General features: G+C 43.3%; 1 protein-coding gene across 2 annotated transcripts; it reads right to left on the bottom strand.

Annotated features, from left to right (window-relative positions):
• Positions 1 to 23533: 23533 nt before the first annotated feature.
• On the bottom strand, positions 23534 to 27571 carry MARCKS (myristoylated alanine rich protein kinase C substrate). 2 transcript variants are annotated; one of them, XR_013975555.1, is made up of 3 exons: positions 27088 to 27571; positions 24741 to 25628; positions 23534 to 24629 (listed from the first exon to the last, which is right to left on the bottom strand). XR_013975555.1 is itself a non-coding variant. In XM_080938376.1 (2 exons), exons 1-2 carry the CDS (start codon positions 27187 to 27189, stop codon positions 24807 to 24809), a joined length of 924 nt encoding a protein of 307 aa, XP_080794502.1. In that variant the 5' UTR covers positions 27190 to 27571; the 3' UTR covers positions 23534 to 24806. The 2 variants fall into 2 exon arrangements, 1 of the variants encoding a protein (XP_080794502.1); XM_080938376.1 differs by having other exon boundaries at positions 23534 to 25628.
• Positions 27572 to 27799: the final 228 nt, after the last annotated feature.

The raw sequence follows: 27799 nt of genomic DNA, 5'->3' as shown, positions 1-27799 counted from the left end.
ACAGCTGGAGCCTCATGATGGCACTGGGTACCGAGGCTGTTCTTCAGTGTGCTGCTGCTCTGAGACCTGTTAGATCGCTTTGGTGGAGTTAAAACTGTTGCTGTCTAAATAATTATGCACAGTTTCTCTCTACTATATATTCCTTTTGTGTCCATTAGAAAGTTATTTTTTGGAGAGAGAGAGAGAGAGAGAGAGAGAGAGAGAGAGAGAGAGAGAGTGAGAGAGAGAGAGAGGAGAGAGAGAAGGACTCCTGGGTTCTATTCTGTTGTTGCGGTTTTGACTCAATATTTGAGACCAAATTATTTTAAAATAATGTATTTATTAATTTTACATCTCACTATCACCCCCTCTCCTCCCAGTTCCTTCTCTTGCAGCTCCTCACCTCATTTTTCTCCTCTTATCCTCTGAGAAGGAGTACCCTCCCAGAGAAATGCCTCCCAACTCCCAGCACATCACTCATTGCACGACTAGGTGCATCATTTCTCACGGGGGCCAGCATCAACAGGATCCAGGCAAGAAATGTAGGGACATCCCCCATTCCAGTTGTTGACTCAACAGATGAACAAGCGGCACATTTACTATGTATGTGTGGGGTGGAGGGGAGAGGGTGAGGGGGTGAAGGTAGGGAGTGGGGAAGGGGCCTTAAGTTCAGCCCATGCTCAGTCTTTGGTTGGTGGTTCAGTCTCTGAGAGCCCCCAAGGCTCCAGATTAGTTGACTCTGCTGGTCTTGCTGTGGAGTTCCTGTTTTCTTTGGGTCCCTCAATTCTTTCCCCTACTCTTCCACAAGACTCCTGGAGCTCCAACTAATGTTTGGCTGTGGGTTTCTGCATCTCTTTCCATTGGCTGCTGGGTGGAGCCTCTCAGAGGACAGTTTTTCTAGGATCCTGTCTGCAAACACAGCAGAGTAACATTAATAGTGCTCTAGCCTCAGTTCTAGAGGCTGGAAGATCCATAGAAACAAAGAAGAGTTGTCATTGGTTCTTGCCTACGATACAGGACTCAGTTTGGGCCAGTAATTGATTGGCCATACCCGCAGTCTCTGGTCTATCTTTACCCCTGCAATCTTGTAGGGAGGACATTGTCCTTATCCCTCCACTGAGAGTTCTGCCTGGTTACAGGAAGTGGTCATTTCAGGCTTTATGTCCCCACTGCTAGGAGTCTCAGCTAGAGTCGCCCTCCATAGTGACCTGGAGCCTGGCCCCATTCTAGGGCTCTGGCATGTTACAGAGATTGCCCCCTACCTTCCAATTTTCATTTTCTCTCTCCTGCTCCTTCTACAGCTGATTCCTAGCCCCCTTTCCAACCCCTCCTTCACCCAGTTCCATCCATCCATCCATCCACTTCCAATATCTATTTAATTTCTCTTTCTGCAAAAAACTCAACCATCTGCACTTGGGCCCTCTTTATTTGCGTTCTTTGGGTCTGCAGATTGTAGATTGGTTATCCCTTACATTATAGTTAATATTCACCTATAAGTGGGTACATACCGTTCGTGTCATTTTGGTTCTGGGTTACCTCACTCAGGATATTTTCTAGATACATCCATTGACCTGCAAATTTCATAATGTCCTTGTTTTTAGTAGCTGAGTAGTACACCATTGTGTAAATGAGCCACGTTTTCTTTATCCATTCAGTTGATGGACATCTAGGTTGTTTCCAGTTTCTGGCTATTATGAATGAGGCTACTATGAACATAGGTGAACAAGTGTTATTGGTTCAGCATCTGCTCAGTGCTTTCTTGCTGCATTCGGATATGGCAGAGAGCATCCATGACAAGCAATAGGCACCCCTAGAGTTCTCTCTTTGTTTCTCTGTCTCTGTCTGTCTTTCTGTCTCTCACTCTGTGTGTGAGTGTGTGTGCTCAGTGTATGCACATGTATACACATGAAACTCTCTCTAGTCTTCCTTATAGCTTTCTACATTCATATTTGAATGGTACTCTCTCACTGAACATGAGCTTGGTGCTTAAATTAGATTGGCTGACCAGTGAGCTTCAGGGAACTACCTGTCTGCACCCCACCTTCCACCTTTACCTTCACGCAACATGCGCAGCTTTTGACATGGATTCTTGAGATCTGAGCACCTCATGTTTGCATGGCAGATAGTTTACTGACTGAGCAATGTGCCCAGCCCCAAGAGTTTTCTTTCATAGCTAAGCTACTCCCTCTGGTACTCATTAATCCATTAATCTACAAATGAATTAATTTATGGCCCCAAAGATCCCAATTCAAAAAACAATTTTAAAGCATATATGAATTTTAAGGATGCATACAAACTATAGAGCCTGCAAAGGATATAGTTTTAAAGATTTAGATCAGTTTTGTTTTCTTTGATGACTTTAATAAATCAGTGGCCTAAATTTAACAGGTCAACTTTCTTATGATTTTGGAAAGAGATCTGGAAGCCACCAAGCAGCCCGAGGCGCCTCTATCATTTCTAAGCTCTTACCAGTTACCAGGGCCCCATGCACACACACAATGTCACTCACAGAAGCTCCATTTACCGTATGGTTGGATAGCAAGGCCTCCTGTCTATCACAGCTTGAGAAATTGGGCAGATCTAGTGACCTTTGAAGTCCCTTTAAGTTAAACTTTAATCAGAGTAGCTATGAGCCAGTGTGAGATTTTTCTGTATTCACATTTGCTTTTAAAAATGTGTTATTTAAAGCATATGTTACCTTTCATGTGTTCCAAATCAAATCAGGTTTAAAAATAGTCTTGACCTTAAATCTGTGTGCTACTTCATGCCATAAAACAAAGGAGTAAATATTAAGAAGTGTTATTTCATTTAAGACTTTGTAACTCTAGTTGTGTGTGGTTTCATACACTTAGTACTCCAGCACTTACAAAGTAAGGCAGGATGTTCAGGAGTTCCAGGCCAGCTTTAGCTATGCATCAAGCTCCTGATCGGCCCAGGCTACACAAGATCCTGTTTCAAATATCATAACAAAACAAAACCAAATTAAAAAAAAAACCTTATAACTTTCATAAATTAAGCCTGTTTCCAAATTTGGACAATTTTCATTCTGTTCTGAGGCCCCTGCCCCCTCCTGTCTCTGGGAAAGGACACTGTTTTATAACTTCCGCCATTTTTATGTTTCTCATCTAGAATCTCCCTTAACGTTAGAAACTGCATACTGTGCTCTGGAGTTTCTCCGTCTTCTGTTGGCTAGGAAATGACGTCAACGGTGTGCTTTTCGCGAAGGACCCCTTCGTCTAATCTTCAGGATACCAGCAGGCAGATGTAGCTGTGTCACTGAAGAGGAGGCTGAGAACGGCTGGGGAGATTACCAGGATCAGGCTGCTCACCTGACAGAAGCAGAACTTGTGTGTGTCCTCACGGCTTCGTGTGCCCTGTCCCTAAGTTTGCTCATTTGGAAACTTGGTTCCTAAATTCTAGTCACACACATATGCTTTACCAGTTCCAGAACATTCCCCTGGTAAGTAGCATCATCGAAAGTCTAGTAGGAAGTGATGCTGCAGTGGGGTGCAGTGGGGTGCAGTGGTAGGCGATCGCGAATCCAGCGGGGACTGTAGAGGAAAGTGGATTTGGAGCCAAAATGTAGACAATGCTTCCTCCCGCAATGCCTACCACACCCCACATTATCTCTTCCCCAGCACGCACACGCTGTCCTGAGTTCTTTGCATTTGGGGGAGTATCTTTGGGCTCAGTTCCTCTTTCATGTTGTATACATTAAATTGCACTTACTTATCAGATTTGCCTATATAACATGTAAAAATGAATTATATTTGATACCAAAAAGAAAATCACAGACAGTTTTAGACTATAATTGGCAGGTAAAAAGTTTACTTGATAAATACCAAGTGTATATCATTCTGAATCGGGCTAAAGACTTTATTAGGAACAATATTTTTTTGACCTGTCATATTCATTCAGCTACTGAATGACTACTTTTAAATAACTGGAACCAGAACCAACAACTTCAAAGCAATAGAAATGGAAGTATGCCGACACCTGCTTGGAGTCTAAATTGTAAAGAAAACAAATCTAAATGTAGAGCTGAATGAACCACAGAATGTTCATGGAAACAGGGCAGAGACGCAGTTCTTCTGGGTGACCTCTCTCTGTCATCATGGGCTTATCTGTCCTTGGCTTCTTCTGCTTTCTTTGCAACAGGTCCCACCCCACTGCTGTCAGTGTTCTTGACAAGTCCCCCAAAGACAAAACGGCATTCATTTCTCTTTTTCTTCATTTTCATCAAAGTTAATCTTTTCCCAAGGCAAATAATATTCAGTGTGAAGAAGAAAGGTCCTTGGTTAATTTATGTTGCTCAGAAAACCAAAATGAAAAAAGGGATTGCCTTGAAAAAAAAAAAAAAAATCACCACCAGACTGTAACATAATCAGGAACTGGGTCAACGCCACAATAGACGGAAGTGAAGTGGGCTGACCTTTCCCAGGCTGTTTTAAAGCTGACGGGTAAGGAATTTGAAATAGTTTGTGCTTTTAACTGGGAGGGGAACAGAAAAGAATACGCCCATCCTCTCGAGGGAAAAAAAAATCAGGAATGCAGCAAAAGACGGACCAACAACTTAAACAAGAAGTACCATCCCTTCCCTTCCCATTGACCTGATTGTTCTGAGTATCAGTAGAGTCTAAGGGAGGCAAATAAGCAGAGGTTGTGCTGAGAAGTAGGTTAAGATGTGATCTCAGCTCTTAAGAAGCTCACAGTTGAATTGTAGTTATGTTTGAAAATGATTTCACTTGCTTTTAGATATGGCCTCATCTGGCCCAGTCTGGCCTTGAATTTGCTCTGCAGCCAAGGATGATCTTGAAACCCTGGTCCTGTTGTCTGTACCTGTGGAGTGCTAAGATAATGGGCTTATGCCATCACACCAGGATTATGAGGTTCTGAGGATCACATAGTACATGTTGGGCAAGCATTCTACCAACAGAGACACAACTCCAGCCTGAGAGAATTTAATTTCTTTGTCATCTGTAATTATTAGTTGTCACCATAGTGTTTATATAAATGGTGATTCTTGGCTTGGTCTGTTTCTTCATATATTTCTTATTTATTTATTTATTTTTTTGGCCAGGGTCTCTTGAAGTCACATGTGCTCGCTTTGAACTTGTTTTATGGCCCAGGATGGCTTTGAACTTTTGATCCTCTCAACTACTAGGACAACTCATATATGGATGATTCTGAGATGTCTACCATGGCACCAATACTGGTTGTCTCTTTGTTGAAATACACTAACGAGTGAACCAAAACCGAGGGCATTATTATCTACGCCTTCTTATTTGCATCTATAAGACGGTCAGTGGGCTCATGGCACAGGGTTTTAAGTGGACCTGAACAAGAGTCAGTCTCTTCAAATGAGACACTGAAAGTGTGTCTTTAACAACCAATATGAGGAGCAGCTACTCACCATCAGTCAAAGTGTATATTGCATCCACATTCAAAATTGTCCACGTTTGAAAGCCTTAACACTTAGAGGTGTTTAGGTTAATAATTGCTCTGTTTTCTGTTGCCTACCTTCTCCATTGCTCCATTTCTATCTCTGGACTCACAGACAATGGCCATCTGTATTGTATTCCATTCTTTCCTGATTCCCAAATAGGGCTGTGTGGCTCCCAGCTGTGGTATTCCTCATAGCATAGTCTCACATCGTCTATTTTTCTCCCACGCCTGTACCCCCAGTTCTTCCTCACAAGTTTCGGGTCTGTTCACCGATTCTGAAGAAAACCTCATTGTCCTGTTGATGACAATGATACGACATTGTTCACAGGCTCTTGTTCCTTCTTACTGATGTCCTGTGGAAATTATGCCAACCTGTTTTTTACTCTCTTCCAGACCTGACTTCCTCAAACACCCATATTATATTGCCTCTCGTTTCACATTTTTGTTTTTAAAAATGAAGCTATCAGGCTTGATTTCTCTCCATTTTTGATACTGCAAACCAGTAGTGTTGTAGGTCATCTTCTCACTCTTTAAGACTCAGTTTCTGAACAAAAACAATACCAAAGGACACATTAACATGGACACAGGAAAGCTCAGGAGACCTTAGCCTTAGACAAAAGAACTATAAGCCATCAAGGAATGTTGAGAGCAGAAGAGATAGAATAATCTTCTCCAGGGAAGAGCACACAATCAGTTACCCAGTACCAAGAGATGAGCCCTAAAAACATAAATACAAGTAACATTAAGTGGACTGAGCATATATCTACACACACACAAACACGCACGCACGCGCACACACACACACACACACACACACACACACACACACACACAGGTATATGTAACAACAATTAAAGAACAGAAGGCCATATATTTGAAAGAGAACAAAAAGGGGTACTTGGCAGGGCTTGTAGGGAGGAAAGGGAAAGAAGAAATGACGTCATTATAGTATAATTTCAAAAAATAGAAACTATTATAATTAGGATAGGTCCTGGTTTTAAGCCTACCTATTCACAGTGGTCACCCCAGGTCATTATCTCCAGTGTGAGTAGGAAGCCTTCTAACGACTGAGTTCAAGTCTCATAAACATCAGCACTGTCAAGAAGATAGTTTCGAGGAAAATAGATTTCAAATTTCCTGCAATCAAATGTCCTTCTTTTCTTTTAGTTTGGGAAATACAACTTGTAGACTCATCAAGTTTGAATGTTTACTCTTTTTTAAAAAATGAAGCAATCATATTGTTCAAATTTTCTACAGGCACGAGGAGAAATCACTGGGCATTATTTCACACCTGGGACTAACTACTCAGTCTCTTGTATATTCTCTAAGCATATTTTTACACACATAAGTAGTTAAATATATTCTTTCTACCCCACACCTATATATATAGGTAGACACTGTGATATTTATTATATGTATTCTTTATATACCCACCATTTAAACAACAGCTATCTGCAAGGTTTTCTGTAATATAATATATTATACAGACATGTTGATTGATTAAAGACATTCCTTTAGTTCTCTTTGTGTGTTCTTTGCTTGTTTTTGTTTTGAGAAAGGGTCTCACTGTGTGGCCCTGGGTACCCTATAACTCACTAAGTCAACCAAGCAGATCTGGAGCTCACAGAGATCTTCCTGCTTCTGCCTCTGAGTGCTGAGATTAAAGGTATGTGCCATTACACGTGACTAGAGACAGATTCTTTAATTAAGAGGTATCCTTTGCGGTAGGGCTGCCTCTGTAACTTTGCTATCCAGGGCAAGTTAGAACTGATGCTGTATAATTTCCAAAGGCTTCAGAGACCGTTCAGAGACAGCCCACAGCACATGATAACCCCTTTAGTTCAAATAGCGCCTCCCTTAGCTTGGCTTGGAGGCAAGTCTGTGCTGGGTATTTTTTTTGATTAATGAGTAACGCAGAAGGACCCAGTTACCTGTGGGACATGCCACCATTAGTGATGTGAATGGTTCTAAGTGAAAGTGGGCAAGAGACGGAAAGCAAGTCAGTAAGCAGAGGTTCTCCATGGCTTCTACTTCAGCTCCTGCCTTGTTTTCTCTCAATGATGGACCGTGCTGAAAAGTTATAAAATGAATAAACTCTTAGCTCCCCAGTTTCTTCTGGCCCTGCAGTTTTATGACAGCAACAGTGTAGAAAGAATATCTCGTACGTTGTGTGGATGCATCGACTGTCAATGAAAAGGCTTATGGCTTGGGCAGGAAATAGAAAATGGGACACATGGGAGGAGAAGGAATTCTGGGATACATCCAGGCTGGAGAAGATCTCCTGTGAAGATGGGAGGAGACTGACACATGTTACCTGAGCACAGGAAACCAGACATGTGGCAAAATGTAGATTAAAAGAAATGGGTTATCTTGACGTATGACCCTAGTCAGAGAAGAATCTAATTACATGGCCAAATTGTTTGTAAATGTGTTTTGAGTCTGAGTCTTATTTCTGGGAGCATGAGACTGGGAGGCAGAACCAGGCCTGACTTCTACACACGAGAAAGCAGATTAGGACAGTGATATACTCCTTTAATATCCATACTCAGAAAACAGGGCCAGAGGCTGGAGGGTCTGTATGGCAAGGCCAGCTTCATCTACGTGATGAGCGTCTGTTTGGAGGTGGGGTGCTCAGCATCTGATAGATGGAAGTTCCTCTTGGATTCCTGTACCCCCACTGCTTTATTTATGGTGATGATGATGATGAGGATGATGATGATAAATTGTTGGTGGTGGTTTTTCACTTACATTTACAAACCATTACAAGACTCTTCTGGCATCTATGTGCTGTTCAGGCAGGAAACTTGTCTTTTTCGGAAGAGCTTTAATGAGAACCCTGCCACTGCCCACACAGTACTGACTGTGGCACCAAAGAGCATTTATTCCCTCACTCAGTTCCACAAAGTAAGCCCCCTTTTCTAAAATGATCTGCAAGGCATGCTGATGAGATGCAAGGCCATTACATCTTCAACAAGCGTGTTTGAAACTCTACAACTTCGAGCTCAGAAAACTGTTCTATGATCCTTCCTTGCTGTCTGTGCTAGTCTGTGACTTCTCTTTCCTCTGGGGCTAATTAATTAACTTAATACTACAAGTGGTAAACCCTAATTTCCTTTCCTGCACATGTGGACGTCTTCTAAAGGTCTGGAATGTTGGTGGGTGGGTCGGGACTTTAACCCTGGTGTCCTCTCCCACGGGAATTAATTTTCGTTGCTTGCACCCTTTTGACAGGATTCCCAGAGACAATGTATGCAACTTTGTAAATAAACTGATTCAAAACAACATGACTTGATTTCCTGATATGATTACCTCAAAGAATCTATGTGAAATACAATTTAAACATGTGGGAACAAATGTGTAAAAACCAGGCAAGGAAGGAAATGTGCGTCTCTTCTCTTGAGAATGCTTTTACCCTTCAACTCTTGTTTCTCCATGTCCTCTTCTGGTTCCTGTAAATCACTGTCAGATTTACCTGAAGACCAAAACTTTATCACGTGACTCATCTAACTTCCCTATTCCAAGTGATTAACATTTTTAGTGAAAGAGAAATGGAGTCCAGCTTCCCCTTTCATATTTCCTGACTAATGCATTATGTTAGAGAGTAAATGTCTGATAATGACAATACAGTGTCTTAAGACTGTCACAAGGGACACTGATAAGCTGGCTCCTTCGAAGTCAGACTTGTTTCTACTGAGGAAAACACAAATTAGATCCTCTAAATTGTCATCTATTTTTAGGTTTCAAACAATGGCTAAGGTAATGTTTAACATATCAAAGCAGATGCTGGTCCCCAGGTCCTCTTGAGCTGGGGCACCCCCCTCCCCCAGCTGTTCTTTCCTATATAACCCAGCAGCTTTGGCTACCCAGGTCTCTTTGGGTCTCTGAGTCCCCTGACCTTCCGGCTTCTGGCCCTCCCTTATCTTCCCCTCTCTCCATACCTGGACCACTTCAGTCTGCCAGTCATGTTCACACTGGACTCTTGCAGTCACTACCTCTGCATCTGCTCTACCCGTGCTCTCCTTTATATCGGTAATAAGAGTCTCAGCCCTTAGGAGCAGTGTGCAATGTAGTCTTGTGTCGAGGTCACAGACAAACTAGAATTATTTAAAAGGAGGGAACCATAACTGAAAAATGCCTTCATCAGGTCTGGCTGTAAGGCATTTTCTTAATTAGTGATTGACGGGGGAGGACCCAGCCCATTGTGGGTGGAGCCATCCCTGGGCAGGTGATCCTGGGTTCTATGAGAAAGCATAGATCAAATTGAGGGAAGCAATCCAGTAAGTAGCATCCCTCCATGACATCAAATCCTGTCTCCAGGATCCTGCTCTCCTGATGCTCTTGGAACATGCAGAAATGCTGTGTGCATAGTTCCAAACTGGGGCCTTTTTCTTTTTCATTCAGAAACACAGAGTATCTGAATGTGTTGAGCTTGGAAGGTGCAGGTGTCATTACTGTTCTTGTTGCTCTGACAAAATCCCTTGATAGAAACAGCTTGTCATGGGGGAGATTCCTTTTGGCTCACAGTTTCTGATGGGAAGTGCCTGGTAGTAACCTCCAGAGAGGTAGTAACCTTACATGGTGGCCAAACTTAGACTGCAGAGAATAGCAACAGAGCAGCCAGGGAAGATGCTTCAAAGGCAGGACCTTAGTGACCCCATGACCACCCCCCACGCTCCTAGGTGGGTAAGCACAGGAGCCTGTGAAGAGCATCTCACATTCAGACCACTACCAAGGTTCAACATCTTTGTTCTCCAACAACAGCTTATCACAGTTTCTACTTGCCCCTTGAACACTCTGCAGGAAGGCTACTGCCTTGTGAGAAGTCTTTGTCAGACCCCCTCTGGATACAAAGAATGCTCATTGGGCCTCTATTGTTCCAGTCATCCTACTCTGACTAGCCATCCCAGCTGTCTCAGCTATTCTAACAACTCCAGCTGCGGGCCACGGGCACCAGGTACTCCAGACAAACTGTCACTCCTCTGTCTGCCCTGATTTGTGATTTACTGAGGATTGAACATTATAGGTATACATACATTGACTTTGGCGATAGTTCATAGCTGGACCTGCTGGTATACTTATTGAATTGTATATGTCAGTTATATTTAAAGGAAACCACTGACATTTTTAATAAAAAAAAAAAAAAAAAAAAACTACTGGTTAGGCCACTGAGTTTTTTTTTTTTTTTTTTTTTTGATGCTTTGTTGTAACCTGAACATGTATTTCTGTATTGGTTTTCCTGATATTAAGGGAAAGGTTATCAAAACATAAATGATATGAGATTTATAATATAACTTTATGAGCTATATTGTATTTTTATATATTCAACTTGTCTTCATCATATATAATCCATGTGACAATTAAATTAATTTTCCTTTAATTATTTATAACATATGGTTTTGTTATGTAGCCCTGGATGGATGGATATGTAGACCACAGTGGCTTTAAACTCATGGAAATCCATTTGCCTTATACCCAGCCTACTTAGAACAAAAACATATTTATTTATTTATTATGTGTATACAATTGCACTTGCATACTCATGACATTGCATGTATGGAAAATAAGAACAACTCTGAAGGGTCTATTATTGCTTCCACTTTATTAAGGCAAGGTTCCTCTTGTTTCTACTACTGGGGTGTGTACTCCAGGCTAGCTGGCCTATCATCTTCTGGGAGATTTGTCTGTCTTCATCTTCGTCTTAGTTGCTGTTCCTATTGCTATGGTGAAACACTGTGATTTGGCTTATACTTCTACAGCATAGTAAATCACTGAAGGAGGTCAGGACAGGAACTCAGACAGGGCAGGAATCAGAGCAGGACCCAAGTCGGAGGACTGATGGGGTGCTTCTTACTGGCTTGCTTGGCATGGCTTTCCCATTACAAAAATTTTATGGAGGCATTTTGTTGATTGAAGTTCCCCTTTTAGATAACTCTAGCTTGTGTCAAGTTGACCTAAGACTTGTTGACAACCGCCTATCTCATTATAGAAGTACTGAGACTGCAGATGCACGCCATCCACCCCACCCTTTATACACGAGTTTGTGGGTGGCAACCAGGGTGTTGGGGTTTGTGATTAGCATCTTTACAACTGCAGAGCCATCTTGTCAGTGTTAGCTTTCAAAAATCTGTTATGAATGCCTATTTTATACTAAGGGTGTTATTTTTAGCTTGGGGAACTTCCTTCTAAACACAAAGTCCTGGGCTCCATCCCCAGCTCTGTATAAAACTATGAAAGCAAAGCCATCCTGGGCTACAAAGCCAGTCCCAGGGTCACCATGGCTACATAGTGAGACTGTGTCTCTAGGGGAAAAAAGGAAAGAGAGAAAAGTTAATGTTTTTATTATTTAGTTTAGACTTCTTTACATATTTTTTCTTGTTTGAGAACTTCATACACATATGATACATTTTGATCAATCATCTCCCATTTCTTCCTTGTCCTCAACCACTATTCTTTTGTTAAAGTAGATATTCTCTGCATTTACATTTCAGATGTTATCCCTTTCCCCCAACCACATCCCCCTCCCCCTCCCATTGCCTCCATGAAGATGCTCCCTCTCCCAACCACCCTCTCCCACCTCAGCACCTTGGCAGTCCCTTACACTGGGAAAACAAGCCTTTGCTGGGCCAAAGGCCTCTCCTCCCATTGATGTCAGAAAATGCTATCCTCTCCTGTACCCAACCACTATTTTTATAATGTCATGTGCTCCTTTTAAAAATCCTCTGAGTCCACTTATTTGTGTGAGTATAGCACAATCCACTGCAGTATAGTCTTTCAGAAGCCAAGTCCTGGAGAAAAAACTCTCATTTTCCCAGCACCCACTGCCACAATAGCATCTTAGCTAGAGGGAGGACTCCTTGGCCTGCTTCATTCTACTCCATGCTGGGATTTTTCTGGTTCGGGTACACAGTTACAGCCATTGTCAGTCTACATGTACAATTTCCCTGCTGTGTCTAGAAAACACTTCCACTGTAATCATCCTCTGACTCTTGTAATATTTTCCACTCCCCCTCTCCCTGTGATCTCTAAGTACTGGGAGGAGGAATATGATGGAGGCATTTCATTCAGGGCTGAGTACTTCTTATTGTAATATTCTCTGCATGTTGATATGTATTCCATGCTAATCTCTATCTTTGTTTGAGTTCTATTGCTATGAAGAGACACCGTGACCATAGTAACTCACTAAAGGAAAATGCTTAATTGGGGCTGGCTTAAAGGTTCAGAGGTTTCGTTCATTATCTTAATGGTGGGAAGCATGAAAGCTTGTTCTACATTTGGATCCAGAGACAGCAAGAAAAGATGCCTTAAAACCTGTATATTTTCTCCAACAAGTCACACGTACTCCTAACAGTGCCTCTCCCCATGGGCCTATGGGAACTATTTTTATTCAAACCACTATCTACTGCAAGAAGAATCTTATGTGATGTGGGTTGAGAGATGAACTAATGTGTGGGTATATGATACATTAGTAGAAGTCAGTTATAAAATATGTCTGTTTAGCAGAATAAAAATAGTAGGTTCTTCCATAGGAACCGTGACAGCCTGTCTCTGAGTTCTTGGCCCCAGTAGTGGCACCAGTCATAAGTTCCAATCTGAGTAGGACTTTAATCCAATCAAAAAGTGGTTGGTCACTCTTATATTACTGATGCCACTATTGCAGCGCTGGGTGTACCTTACCAAGTCAGTCAGTGTTGTACCTAGTGGGTTTCACAGCTAGCTAAGATGGATGATTGCTTTTATCGACCCTTCTCACACATCGTGTCTTCTATGCAAGCACTAGGAATGCTAGCCAATAGGAAAAAAGGGTTCTGGTCAGTGCAAGTTTGATTGACCCACATTCCATGACTCAAGCATGTGGTACTTTTAGCAATAGAGTTTTACTACTGAGTTCTGTAGAGTAACCCCAAACAATGACAGTAGGTTGCAATGTTTGAGATGATGGTGGTGGGGTCTATGGGACCTGATTGGTCAACATCTCCAAAAAGGTAACACATTCCTGGTACTATGCCTTTTGTTTGGTAGTCAATGGTGATTGAGGGTATTGTCCTCCCCCAACCATTATAAGGTCATTTCATATATATGCCTAGATTTTTCAAAATCTACTTTAATAAGGGTTCTCAAACTTTTATACCCCCAAGACTAGCTCACTGTTCAAAGTTAGGGGAGAAAAGATGGTAAATGGAACAAGGAGATGTGCATCTGCTTAGGAGTAGTTCTTTGGGACAATTCCAATTTCCATTTGTCAGGAAACCAACAGTTCAGTTCAAATGTGTCATCAAACACAAACCAGCAATTGTGGCACGATCCAGCAGAAACTGCCAGGCCCCTGCCGAATTGGCACGAGTCAAGGGAATGACACCAGGAGTTCTCTGCTGTGTCTCTCTCAACAAAGTGAAGATCAGCCATGATGAGAGATCAAGGAAGAGTTGCAAAGCTGGCCATGCAAGTGCCCTGTCACTGTCCACTGAGTCCTCCAAACATCGTATGTCCTCTCACAGGTGGTCCCGCAGCAAAGCATCACCAGTCTGCTTCAGCAAAATATCACATGAATCTGTATCACATGACACAACCAGAAAATGTCCACTGCACACACACACACACACACACACACACAGGAAGGGCCTACAGTAAGTGACAAGTTTTTATGTGGCTTTTTCTAAAGCCTTCACTGTTTACTATCCCTTCATACACCCTATTCTAACCTACTTTTGGTGCCCACTTAATCTTTCCTACTCCATTATGTCTGATTCCCACTTTGTATCATGTATATTCTATCTCTTCTATCTAAATTGCTATTCCCAGGCTCCTGATTTTTATGGCTATTCCAGTATAAAGATACACATCCAAAGACTCAGAGCTGGCATCCACAGAAGTTTGTCTGAGTGACTATTTCCAGTTCTGTCGACTGACAAGCAAATTTATTTTTTATTAACCGATGAACAATATTCCATTCCATACCCTATTTCTATTAGTCAACTATTAATGAATAGACATGTACGTTCTTTCTACTTCCTAGCTATCGTGAACACAACAGTAATGAAGATGGATGGCCAAGTATCTCTGCAGTAGGATGGAGGCAGACCTGTGCTAGTTGGTTCTTGTCGACTTGACACAAACCTACACATATTTTGGGAAAAGGAATTTCAATGGATAGATGTCTCTCTGTCTCTGTGTCTTCTCTCTCTCTCTCTCTCTCTCTCTCTCTCTCTCTCTCTCTCTCTCTCTCTCTCTCTCTCTTTCTCCTGACATGTCCCCATGTGTCTGTGCATAGTTAAAAAAATCACTAGCTAGCACAGACAGGAAGAACACAAAGCATCTTTTATTTCCAGATGATATTATCCTATACCTTAAAAACCTTAAATATTCCACCAGAAAACTGATGAAAATGATGATGCATTCAGGAAAGTAACAGGACAATCAATTAACTTACAGAAATCAATGCCTTTTCTGTATACCAAAAACAAAGAGAGAGGAAGAAATCAGGAAAACGATTCCATACACAACTGCCTCAAAAATATCTGAAAATAAATCTAGCCAAGGGAGTTAAAGACTTATACAATGAAAGCCTTAAGACAGTAAAGAAACAAATTGACAAAGAGATCAGATGCCTTGGTTTTCTGTGATTAAAAACAATGACCAAAGGCAACTTGGGGAGGAACAGTGTGTGTTACCTCTAAGGTCTATTGTCTGTAATAAGCAAGTCAGGGCAGGAGCTCAGACATGAACTGAAGCAGAGACCACATTTGTACTTTCGTTTATCTCTGTATCTTATTGCTCTACCAGAAACACCAAGTGCTATATTGAACAAGTATGAAGAGAGTGAAGATTCTCCTCATGTTCCTGATTTTAGTGGAAACTCTCCTACCTTTTCTCCAAAAATGATGTTGGCCTTGAGCTTGCTTTATAGTAACCTTATTATGGTTACATGAATCCCATTTCTTTATGTCTTCCAGCACTTTTATAAGAAAGTGATTTTGTAATGTTTTCTTTGACATTTTTTTTTTTTTTTTTTTTTTTTTTGATTAACTACTTTGGACCTTTTTATTCTTTGTAACTTCTTTGGGTGTTCTTATCCTTGTATTCATATGGAAGTTTTCCTTTTGCTCTTCTCTGTAAAACTGGCTTAGAGGTCATACATTTTTGTAATTTTCAAGATGTATATATATATATATATATATATATATATATACATATATATATGTATATATATATGTGTGTGTGTTTATGTCTATGTGTATATAATGAATATGTATATGTGTTTGCATGTGTATGTGTATGTTTGTATACATATAAACACACATATATTCCCATACACAGACACACACACACACACACAGACACACACACACACACACACACACACACACAAATACATGTTTAACAAAAAAAATCTTAAAACAATAGGAGGTATTTCAAGGTTTCTATTGTTGTGAAGAGACACCATGGCAACTCTTATAAAGGAAAGAATTTAATTTAATCTGACTTACAGTTCAGAGAGGTAGTTCATTGTCATTATGCTGAAAAGCATGCCAATAGGCAGCCAGACATGGCACTGAAGAGGTAGCTCAGAATTCTACATGCAGATGAGCAGGAAGAGAGAATGACTCTAGGCCTGACTTGAGCTTCTGAAATCTCAAAGCCTGCCCCTAGGGACACACTCCCTCCAACAGGTTTAACCTCCTAATAGTGCCACTCCCTATGAGCCTATGGAGGCCATTTTTATTCAAAACGCTGTGGTAGGCATTTAAAAAGATATTTTTGTACTGTTGTAACTTGATTACTGAACTGGTTGTTTCAAAGACTAGAGTAAAATGATCCATCGTGAAGGTTTCTGTATGCTCCACCCAGGGAATGGCACTATTAGGTGTGGCCCTGTTGGAGTAAGTGTGTCATGTGGGCATGGGCTTTAAGACCCCCATCTTAGCTTCCTGGAAGCCAGTATTCTACTACTAGCCATCAGATGAAGATGTAGAACTCTCAGCTCCTCCTGCACCATGCCTGCCTGGATGCTGCCCTGCTCCCACCTTGGTGATAATGGACTGAACCTCTGAACCTGTAAGCCAGCTCCAGTTAAATGTTGTCCTTATAAGAAATGCCTTGGTCATGGTGTCTGTTCACTGCAGTAAAACCTAGCTAAGACACAAGTTGGTACCAGGCACTAGGGTATTGCTGTGATAGGCCCGACCATGCTGTTGTTTAGCAGAAAGTGGATTTCGGGACCTTGGATTTGGTAAGCAGTGGGATGCTATAAATGGGGCTTAATGGGCTATCCTAAAAAGAATATGGAAGACTTTGTTACTGAGAGTGATTTAGTTGCGGTGGCCTGGCCTAAGAAGTTTCAGTGGAGAATTTTAATGTGTGGCCTAGAGACTGTTTTGGTGAAAAGTGAGGCTACTTTTTGCTCTTATCTGAAGAGTAAGCCTGAGGCTAAGGTGAAGAGACTCAGATTAATTGCATTGACAAAGGAAGTCGAAGAAACACCCGCCATAGACTTTGTTCTCTGGTTAAGACTCATGCAGAACATTTTGAACAAGTGTGGCAAGCTGAGAGAGCAAAAATATAAAATATATGGTTCAAGTATTAGAGGGGCACCAAGAAGTGAAATGGAGCTGAATCCTGTGTTCAAGGATATTAAATTGAATTAAGGAAATAGTGACCTTGGGGCAAGATTTCACCCAGCTAAATTTAGGTCCAGACAAGGCAATAAAAGCCTTTAATTCCAGGAGATAAAGATAATCAAGGCCAGCCTAGATCAGAGCAAATTCTAGGTGAAGAAAAACTTAAATCCAATCTTTGTGGACCACACCTTCAATTCCAGTGCTTAGGAGACAGGTATGGAGATCTCTGAGTTCAAATTCAGTCTTCAGAGCAAGGACAGCCAAGCTTAGGCAGTGAAGGAGTTGGAAAACAGAAAGCTGGTGATGATGTAATAGAGCAACGGGACCGCCCATGTTCTAGCCCCAGCAAACAGCAGAATTTGGCAGCTTTGGCTACATGGCTTTGGCTTTAGAGTCCAGAATAGAAAGGACTAGTAGGACAATTGATGCTGGTCAGCTGGAGCTAAGAAATTAGTGGTGGTTAAGAAGAGACCAGCATCACTGAGGTGAAATCTGGAAAGTGCTTTCTGGAAAGCTGTGTTCCAGAGATAGCCAAGGTTGTACCTCATGCTGCAGCTGTACTTGGTAATGTGTAAGAGTCACCCAGGTGGTACTGGTTTTGAAGGCATGAAGGTATCATGGAGAGCAGCTGAGGCTTGACACTGTGAGAGGCCATGGAAGGCTATTGTCGAAGGTGCAGCCTCAGGTGCAGTTAATGGCCCAGGACCAAAGGAGTCATGCAAAGGAGTTGAGGAGAAGAGAGCCTATAGCTACTGGTGAAGCCTAATTGCTGAAGAAGACCTCAGTGTATTGGAGATGCCAATACCATGTGATGATCACCAAGAACAGCAGCAACAGTGGAGTTAGAGTGGTACAGAGGGCAGAGCTAGAGAAATGACATCAGCCCTATCATCAGAAGATCATGTGTGGATCCCAGACATTGAAGTTGCCTTGGAGACCCCAAGATGTTCAAGAAACCATAGCTATGGTCTATCTGCTGAAGAAAGCTGCTGACAGGGAATGGAACAAGCCCATGAGAAAGAAGTTTGTTGCAGTCAACAAAATGAAAAAGGAGTTGGAAATGTGAAGATCTCTTTGCCATCAGACATGGAGATGCAGAGTTTGGAGTTTTCCCAGTTGTTTTCCTCTCTTGGGTTGGGAAGTACATACAGTTAAATGACTGAATGAATTTCAGAAGAGACTGAAGTTTGGACTTCTGTTATTGTTGAGACTGCTAGACATTATGTGGACTTTTGAAATCAGACTAAACGTATTTGGCATTATGCTATGTTTAGGGGTGGCCCCTAGACTCGTGTGTTTAAACACGCCTATGGGGCCAGGGACTGGAGTGTGATGAATGGTTGGCTCGGTGAGTGGCACTGTTAGAAGGTGTGGCCCTGTTGGAGTAAATGTGCCACCGAGGGCATAGACTTTAAAACCCCCATTCTCCCTTCCTGGAAGCCAGTATTCTGCTAGCAGCCAACAGATGAAGATATAGAATTCTCAGCTCCTCCTGCACCATGCCTGCCTGGATGCTGCCATATTCCCATCTTGATGATAATGAACCTGTAAGCCAGCTCCAATTAAATGTTGCCCTTGTAAGAGTTGCCTTGGTCATGGTGTCTCTTCACAGCAGTAAAAACCTAACTAAGGTATACATTATTAATTTTTCCACTTAATAGTCAATATTTAATAAATATATCAAATATTTGATAAAAGACACTCTTGCCAGATGTCTCAAGATCCTTAAATTACCTATTGTCCAGTCCTATGTTTGGCACTTCATTAAAAACATTAAAAATTCACTCCAGTTGGTATTTTATTTGGAAAGAAATGTTATCTCCTGGTCAGTTGATCTCAACCTTCCCAAAGTTCTTCACACAAAACTCTAAGGTAATCCAGACGCAGCAGACATCGGGTTCTGGAATATTCTTAGTCTTTTTGAACACTGCCAATGTCTGTGGCATTCACAGTGAACCTTTTAACATATTGCCAGATCAGCAATACTGCTTCTTGACCAGCATGCTCTGTTTAAAGTATGCAGCCTCACCATATCCAGCATTCATGTCCCTAGAGGCTCCATGGTTTCCAGTGCTTGTACTTTTCACTTTTCCTAGTGTACCCAAGAAGGCCTTATGTTGATGGATTTGGGTAACATTTAAATATAATTACATTATAGTTATTAAAGGGTAAGAAAAATGCCGTGTATCTCAATTTTATTTATCTGAAATTATATCATGGAAGACTTCTCCACATTGAACACCAAAAAGTTAATTAGTTAAATACATAAGACAAAAATAAGGCTATACTAATTTTATGCAAAAATCTCCATTACTTCCTGCAAATGTAAGTGTACTCAAATTCCTTGTAGAAAACAGAGTAGTACCTGCATATAATCACACCACACACACACACACACACACACACACACACACACACACACACACACACACACACGCATGCGAGCTCTGATGAAATCCTTTCCAAATTACTTGTAATACCTGGTAGTGTGTTGTTATATTGCATTTTTGAGGAGTAGAGACAGATGTCCACACATGCTACATATTTTAAGTCCAGTTTGTTTAACCTGTGCCTGTAGAGCCCTTGAATACCAAAGCTAAGTTCTTTTTTGGTAGAAGAAACCCGAGGAACCGGAAACCTTAAATTCTTCAGGTTAGTCGTCATCTCTACCCTTCTAAGGTACTTCCTAATACCATCCACAGAACCTCTGAGAATTGCTTAGATCTGGAAATTTTTTTAAAAAGCCAGTCTTCAAAACAATCTTATGGCATTAAAATAGGGAAAATGGTCATACTCAGCCTAATGGAGAATTGTAGGCTGAACTATAGAGAGTAGCACCCGTCTCAAAAAGAGAAAATAGGATAAAGAGAGCATTTCTCATTCTTAGTGTCTTTAATTTGATTGTCTCATCAGATTATCCTCACCATGTAAACTCAATGTTCATAGACTCCCAGAGTAAGGATTTTACCACTTACATACTCCCGATTTCATCAGTGTGTGTGTGTGTGTGTGTGTGTGTTTATGAGATTATGCAGGTGCTACTGTTTTCTATAGGGGGCTTGAATGTACTTAGGTTTTATTGTTAGCAGGAAATGAGGGGTACTTTGTTTCACCTTGGCACATTAGGGTGACTGGATTTCATTTTTGGAGGAATAAGTTGAAGGAATGGCATGTGAGGAAGAGTACGGAGCCAAGATTCTAGCACACCTTTAAAAGAGTAAAAATCCAATTTGTTGGCATTCCTGAATTCCACTGAGTGCAGAGTTCTAGCAAATGGCAGTAACATAGGATGAGCCAGTCCCCTTGTCATCAGAAAGGATTGCTGAGGCTCACGCTCTCTTGAATGTGCTCAACATGGTCCGTATTGCTGAGTACAAGGCGGTCAACACAAACATCAATTTAGCTGCCTCAGCAACGGAATCTTTCAACAGAATCCTTCAGCCTAAAATTGTTTACTATAGATGGTTTTCCTTCCTTTCCTCCTTGTATGTCCAGGAGCATACCAGGACAGTTTGCTGTGTATTTAAAACTCCATTTAGCTTTTCAAGGACAGAAACAAAATGACTATGTGGTATTCTCAGATTGTGGTTCTTGAAGGCTGCTATCGCTACACTGTGGCGTTAAAAACTTATAATTACCTCCAAATTCCACAGAGTGCTAGCCGCCTCATGTTTGCACATTGAGGTTTCAACAAGTATGTGTGAAAGAGTGGTTCCTCACATTTCCAATACAGGGTCATAAAGTTCAGAGTGTGAGTACTTCTCCAAAATGGAAGTTAAGATATGCAAATGAGACAGCAGAGGTGGAGCATGCCTTTAACCACGCCACCTCAAGGTGGCGAAAGCTCTGAATTTAAGGCTAGCTTGGTCTACAGAGTGAGTTCTAGGACAGTCACGGCTACAGAGAGAAATCCTGTCTCAAAAAATCAAAACCAAAAGAAAACAAAATAACAACAAACAAAAGAGATGCAATGAGGTTCTATTTGGGGCCTGAGCTACTGACTAGAGCTTTCCAAAATGATTCTAACTGTTCCAGTCTGGAAAGAAAGCTGTTTGTTCATTAGGCAGCTCAAACCAGGAATTACCATTTGGATTACAAGAACCGTTAAGTATAAACAATGAAATGCTTCCAGTCTGTGTCCTGGAAAGAGGATTTCAAAAAGGCTTTTGGGGATGAAGAAATCGTAGACAAAAATTACTCCAATTTTGCCCTGACCTCCCCACAACTAAAACAAAACAAACACTGCAGGCATGTAGCCAAGAAAGTAGATTTTATGATTCATGCTTCTCCTGTAACTACAGGTAACATGGGAGGGGGAAAGGTGATCCCACTGGTTTTAACCACTTATGCCCTTACTTAATATTTTGTTCTCTTTCCTTGTCATTTTCAGAATTGCATTCTTGGGTGTAATCTTCAGTACTGCAGCTCAGATTCCCAGGAAGAACTGAAACATCTGGATTTGTTCGCTGCACCCTGCTTTGAGTATCATCTCCTGGCTAGGAAGCAGAGAGGGGAAATATGCAATCTATACTGAATGATTCTTTTAAAAAGAATATAACAGCCAATGTTTAGCATGTTCAAAATACAGGTATATTGAACTATATACACTCCACTCCAGCCAACTCCTAAGGGATCTCCTAAGAGGTCAGTTGTTTGGTGGCACACTACTTTAATCCAAGCACAGGCAGGAGGGTTGCCAGTTCAAGACCAACCAGAATGATAACATGAGCCTGTTTCAAGGAACTAAACTAAACTAACACAAGAGTTCAGAAAGCACTGTGCCCCAACTCCTTAGCCTGATCAGTAAGGGTCAAATTTATACCAGATTCAGAAAATACATGATCTGTTAAGTTTTGCCTTAGCCAGTAACTCAGTGAATAAGGTTTCACATTCTGAGTACAATCTCAAGCATCTCCTCTAAATCCTACTGTGTGACAGTAAAAACTGTAACACTTTTTTTTTTCTCTAAAACTTAAATTAAAAAGTAAAATTTGTAAAACATCCTACTTTAACAGGCTTGATTATATTAACTGGTAAAATTTTATTTTACAAGCAATAGGAATTGGACGAAATGATTATTATAATCCAGAATAAGTGTTCATAACCACAGCAAATGCCACTGTACACACTGCCAATACAGACTTAATAACACGATTCTGAACTGTACAAGAGTTATTTATTTTCCTTAATCTCAAAGCTATTTTTAGTAGTACAAAAAGCCATATTAACATTTTTTTCCATTAGAAAACAACAGGATGTACAAAACTTTGGATGAAAGTATGTCAAATTGCATTTAGCCACTTGGAGGAAAATCCACCACTCCATCAATACCACCCAAAGTGTTTTAGGCAGTGATTAAAATCAAAATAATGCATCTTAATAAATCTCAGCTGTTAAAAGAACAAAGCTAGCAAGAGTGCTTTTCTACAGTATGTTAGCTGCTCAGGAGCTATCTTCTAACCCACTGCAGTGGGCGTTACCACACACCAGGCACTGGATTCAGCCAACTAGGGGTTAAGGTGGGAAAGACCCACCAACCAGTCCTTTGGTTACCAGGTTTGACTTTAATCTTCCAAAAACTCAAGATCAAGTTTACTCTTTCAAATGTTACTTGGTATCATTAGCAGGGAGGATGTTTAGAAAGAAAAGGAACCATTAATGTTGATCCATTATTTTTTATATTAGAAAAGCTCCCAGTTATTTTTCAATACGCTGTAATATTGAGGTGCCACCACTGATGTGGTTCAACTTTACCCTGCACTCCACCCTGCAGGCTGCTCAAGAAAGGAGCACCGCAGGTGGAACAGGTTGTATTTACTAAAGCAATGCTTAAAACAAAAATCAGTTTAAGGTCCAGTAAAAATATCCAGTTCTGAGCTGGAAAATAAGCAGAAAGTACACTAGTAAGGATTAATATCTGAAGGCTTATCTTTTCATTTGGATAACAAGATGCTAACTTTGATGTAAAAGAAAAACAAAAGCTTGCAGCTCTGCGAATGGTCGAGACTGACAATGTGTCCACTCAGCACACACTCCCTCCTAGGAACCTGTCTGGAAGTATCACTTCAATGATTGGGAAATGAGCCAAACGCAAGGCTTACACTATATAAACCATCAACAATGAAACGCGTTGGGCCATCTTTTCATGACTTATTCGCAGTCTGAACTCAACTCTTGCTTCTGGATCTGCAATGACAAGAACACGGTTTATGAGACAGTCTTAGGGTCGGGCCACTCCTGTGGCTTATTCTGGCATGCTAGAGAACTACAGGAAAAGTGACTTTCAGTTTTAAATGCAAATTAAAAGCAGATAAATGGTAACAATTGACACAGTATAAGATCTTCCTACATATGTAATTTGACACTCATCATGAATTTCAGAGCTTGAAAATGTCATATCAAAAACCACAGCCAAATGTACTTTTGATGGCATGCAAGGCCTTCCTAAAAATTAACCTAAGACCTAGAAGTCAGCCTCAGAACATAAAAGAACACAACAAATTTGTACATTTTATTCACATTTATTTTTTTGCTTTTAGTGTGCTCACAGAAAATTAGAACACCTTAAGCAGGAGTTGTATAGCAACGTTTGTAAGCAATGTTACATTCCAGCTCTATGTCAAATTGGCCAAAGTTCCTCCAGTATTTACAAAGCACGAGACGAGATGCTACACAAAACCATTGCATCTGAAGATTTGTTTTTCCTTTATTCTCAAAGACAAGTGGAAAAGAAAGCATTGTCTGCTGTAATCAAAAACATACCACAGTATAAACAGTAACCATTCCACGTATCACAGCTTGGTTGAGTTTAAAATTTGTGTTTAAAAGGTCCAAGATGACTGCAGTTTTACAAAAATGGGCAGGGCAGAGACTTGCAAACTTCCTGTGCTTCTGAAGGATATCAAGATTTGTTTTATACAATAGTCACAGTTAAAAACACCCTGCTGGTAATACATAATTACACTTTATTAAGGTCATAACCAGCAATAAACAATAAAGCCTATACAACTTGCAGTTCTACGTAGTCACTGACTGGTACAGCTAACATGAGACAAGCAAGAAGTTCCTATGGTTTAGATGAACTCCTAAGACTATGATCGTTTTCTTTTTTTAAAAATCTGGGTATTGGTGTTTTTATTCTTTTCTCTTTCCTTCTTATTCAAAACGTGTAGTGTTGTAAACCTGCCTCACAAAATACATCGTAATAACTTTTCTTTAAAAAAAAAAAAAAAAAAAAAACAAAAAGGAAAGAAGGAAAACCCTCAGCCTTCACACCATCATTTTTAGTGGCATATTATCTTGGCAATGTTATGCACTGTCTCAATATCCCATAGTGGCCCCTATCACTTCATTTGATATTCCTTTTTGACCCACCCATCTCCTTCATATATGGGTACGTCCATAGATTTGACAAAGAAAGTTTACATTTTTTAATAATGATGCAAAGTATGCAAAAAACATTAATACTGATGCAAAAAAAAAAAAAAAAAAGGTAAAGAAAAGAAAGAAGGCAGAGGAAGTCTAAAACCGTCCTCGGCGTGTCGGAATGGTGGTAAGAATGACTTGAGATGGGATCTGTGGGGAAAGGGGCTTTAAAACAAAACAAAAACAGAATTTGCTGCTTTAAAAAAAAATGTAAAATTAAAAAAAAAATCTTTAAAATCAATCCCTGGTTGTAGACAAGTTCTCCAAAACCAGTACCTGGCACCACTCCAACAAACAAACTGGGGGAAGAAAAGTTCTTGAACCGCGCAGAGCGCGCAGGGCCTACTCGGCGGCCGGCGCGGGGGGCGCCTCCGGACTGCACTCGGGCTGCGGCTCCGGCGACGCGGCGGGGGCTGCGGACGCCGCGGGCTCCTCGGCGGCGGCGGGCGCCTCCTGCTCCGGGCCCGCGGTAGAGGGCGCGTCGCCCGCGGCGGCGCCGGGCGCGGGCTCCTCCGCCTTCTCCCCCGCGGCCTCCGACGGCTCCTCGGCCTGCGGCTCCTCCGCCGCCGCCGCCTGCTCCGCCTGCTGCGGCTGCTCGGGCTCCGCCGCCTCGGCCTCGCGGGGCTCTCCGCCCTCCGCGCCCTCGGCGCCCGCCCCGCCCGCCTGCTCCCCGGGGGCCGCGGCCGCCTCGCCCGCTGCGGCCTCGTCCTTGGCGCCGTCGGCGGTCGCGCCCTCGGCCTCAGCGCCCTCGCCGGCCTCCTTCTTGCTCTTCTTGAAGGAGAAGCCGCTCAGCTTGAAGGACTTCTTGAAAGAAAAGCGCTTCTTTTTTTTTTTCGGGGTCTCGCTGCTGGGCGACGGCGCGGCCCCGTCCTCCGCCTTTGGCGACGACGTGGACGAGGCGGACGCGCCCTCGGCCTCGGCGGCGGGGGAGCCGGGCTCGGCGGGCTCGGCCTCGGCGGCCTCCTTGTCGGCCGTGCCGGCGCCCGGCTCGGCGGCCGCGGCGGCCTCCTCCTTGTCGGCCGCGGCCGGGGTCGCCGCACCGCCGCTCGCAGGCTCCTCCTTGTCGGCGGCCGGGGCGCTGCCGTTGGCCTGCAGCTCCTCCTTGGCGCCCGGCTCGGCGCCGGCGGGCGACGCGTCCCCGTTCACTTTTACGTGGCCATTCTCCTGCGGGGCAAAGATAAAAATAAAAAAAGACGGGCGCGTCACTCGGAGCGGCCTACGGTGCGGCCCTCGCCCGCCCCGGGCCCGCTTCGGAAGGGAGCGGGCCGCCCGACGGCACGTGCCCCGCGGCCCGGGCGGCCCTCCCCTCGGCCTCCAGCCACCGGAGCTCCCGGGGCTGCGGGTCCCCGCATGGCGCCGGCAGGGGGCGCTGCTGCTCCACCGCGCCGAGCGGGGCGCGGGCGGGAGGCGCTCAGGGGCGGGGCCGCCCCGCCCTGCCGAGCCGGGCCCTGCCCGCAGGCCGAGGCGCCCCCGAGCCGGGGACCGCGCAGCCCCGGAGTCCGCGAACAAAGCTCGGGTGGCTGCCCGGTCGGCCTCCCCGAGGCTGGGCAACCAGCAGGGCTCGGGGAAAACCCATGATGTCTGAAGTCTGGCCTCTGCTTCCACGCCCACCTTCGCCCAGAATTCTGAAAATCGGGGCGTGGGGGTGGGGGGTGCACCCGGGCAGCTCCTTTTTGCATTTTTAACGGGTTTAAAGCCTCATGACAGAGCCCGTCTTGCCCGGTAGTTTTAGAGCAGGCCTTTTTTTTTTCCCTCTAGGAAAAGAGGCGTGGTGGGTCCCCGGTGTTTGGGAAGCAGCCACCCATGGCCGACCTCTTGAGCCCACCCAACCGTGGCTCTCTGCCTGGATCTCAGCAGCACTAGGGCAATCCTCCAGGGTGGCCGAGGTGCCACTCACCAACAGTCCAGACCAAAACACCACAACTGCGCCCCTCTTGTAGGCAGGAAAGGCTCTTCAAAAACCCACTGAGTATTCCCACCACGCCAGGATACCATTTTAAAAAGTCATATGGGTGTGTGATCACACAGCAACCCAGGGGCACTTCGAAAAGCTGCCTGTCCAGCTCTGACCTGCCACCTTTCCAAGAACCCGAGGCATACTGCCTCTGGATACAATAAGACAAGCCTTCTCAGCTCGCCTTTCTCCACCGCCATCCGCGTTAGCTCCCCCCCTTCCTACAAACGCGCGCGCACACACAACCACACCAGGAATCTCAAAAGACGACCCAATCTCGACAATAAATACGTGAGCCACCCAAACACCACCGTGGCCCCAAATACAAATGCAACCTGGAGGGTCGTTGGGGGGTGGGGAGGGTGCATCTAACTAGTCACGTTCAGCCAATCTCTAGACCACGCCATTTTAGACGATTTATCACTCTTCTCCAGTCTACTCAAAAATTCGCCAGGATCCTCAGGAACCACTCCTTTGGGGTAGGGGTGGGGGGTGCCCTTCCTGTGAAAAATTGACAATTTGGGCTATCGTTACCCATTCAACTTTCAGACTACGATCTGGCCACGCTCCCCTCCCCGGAATGCAACTCGGGCGCGACCAGAGGAAGGCGAGGCGTCCAGATTAGAGAAAGACACCCAAGAAATGCCCAGAACCACAGGTAGAATTTACCTGCCCATTTGCTTTGGAAGGCGACGAGGCCACAGCCGCCTCCCCGGGCCTCTCGGCGGCGGCTTCTCCCTTCGCGGCGGTCTTGGAGAACTGGGCACCCATGCTGGCTTCTTCAACAAAGAAACTCAACAGATCCAAGAGAGGAAACAAAGAGCCTTGGGTTGGTGTAACGACGGGGCGAGCAGCAGCAGCAGCAGCGGCAGCAGCAACAGCGGCGGCGGCACACACACCGGAGGGAGGGGGTGGGGGTGGCGAGGAGGACAGAAGAGAGCCGATTAAATACACTCCGGATAAAAAATTTTTTTAGTCGAAGAGATGAAAAAGCAGCAGCGCAGGAAGGAGGGAAAAAGGTGGAAAAGTCGAGCACAAAAAAATGAGCCCAAGTGTAGTTTTTTTTAAAAAAGAAGTAATAAAAAAAATCCCAGATTTGTAGCCGCACTGTAGACAAGAGGAAAATGGAGAAATCTCCCTGGTTGCTAATAAGATGCGGGGTCCAACGCCCAAGTGCACAGATGAATGGGCTCGCGGGCGCTGACGCGGCCCCCGCGCGCGCTGGCCAATCCGCGCGCCGCACACAAAGCAGGGGGCGGGGCCTGCGCTCCGGGCGAACAATGGAGCCGCGCTTTGCAAACGGTTTGAAAATCAGCTTCAGACCGAGAATTAATGTCCTCCAAATAAATAAATCAATTAAAAAATACGTGCTTCTCGACTT

Source organism: Micromys minutus, assembly GCF_963924665.1.
Source record: "Micromys minutus genome assembly, chromosome: 25".
NCBI classification, from domain to species: Eukaryota; Metazoa; Chordata; class Mammalia; order Rodentia; family Muridae; genus Micromys; species Micromys minutus.
This window is presented reverse-complemented; position numbering and strand designations above follow the sequence as displayed.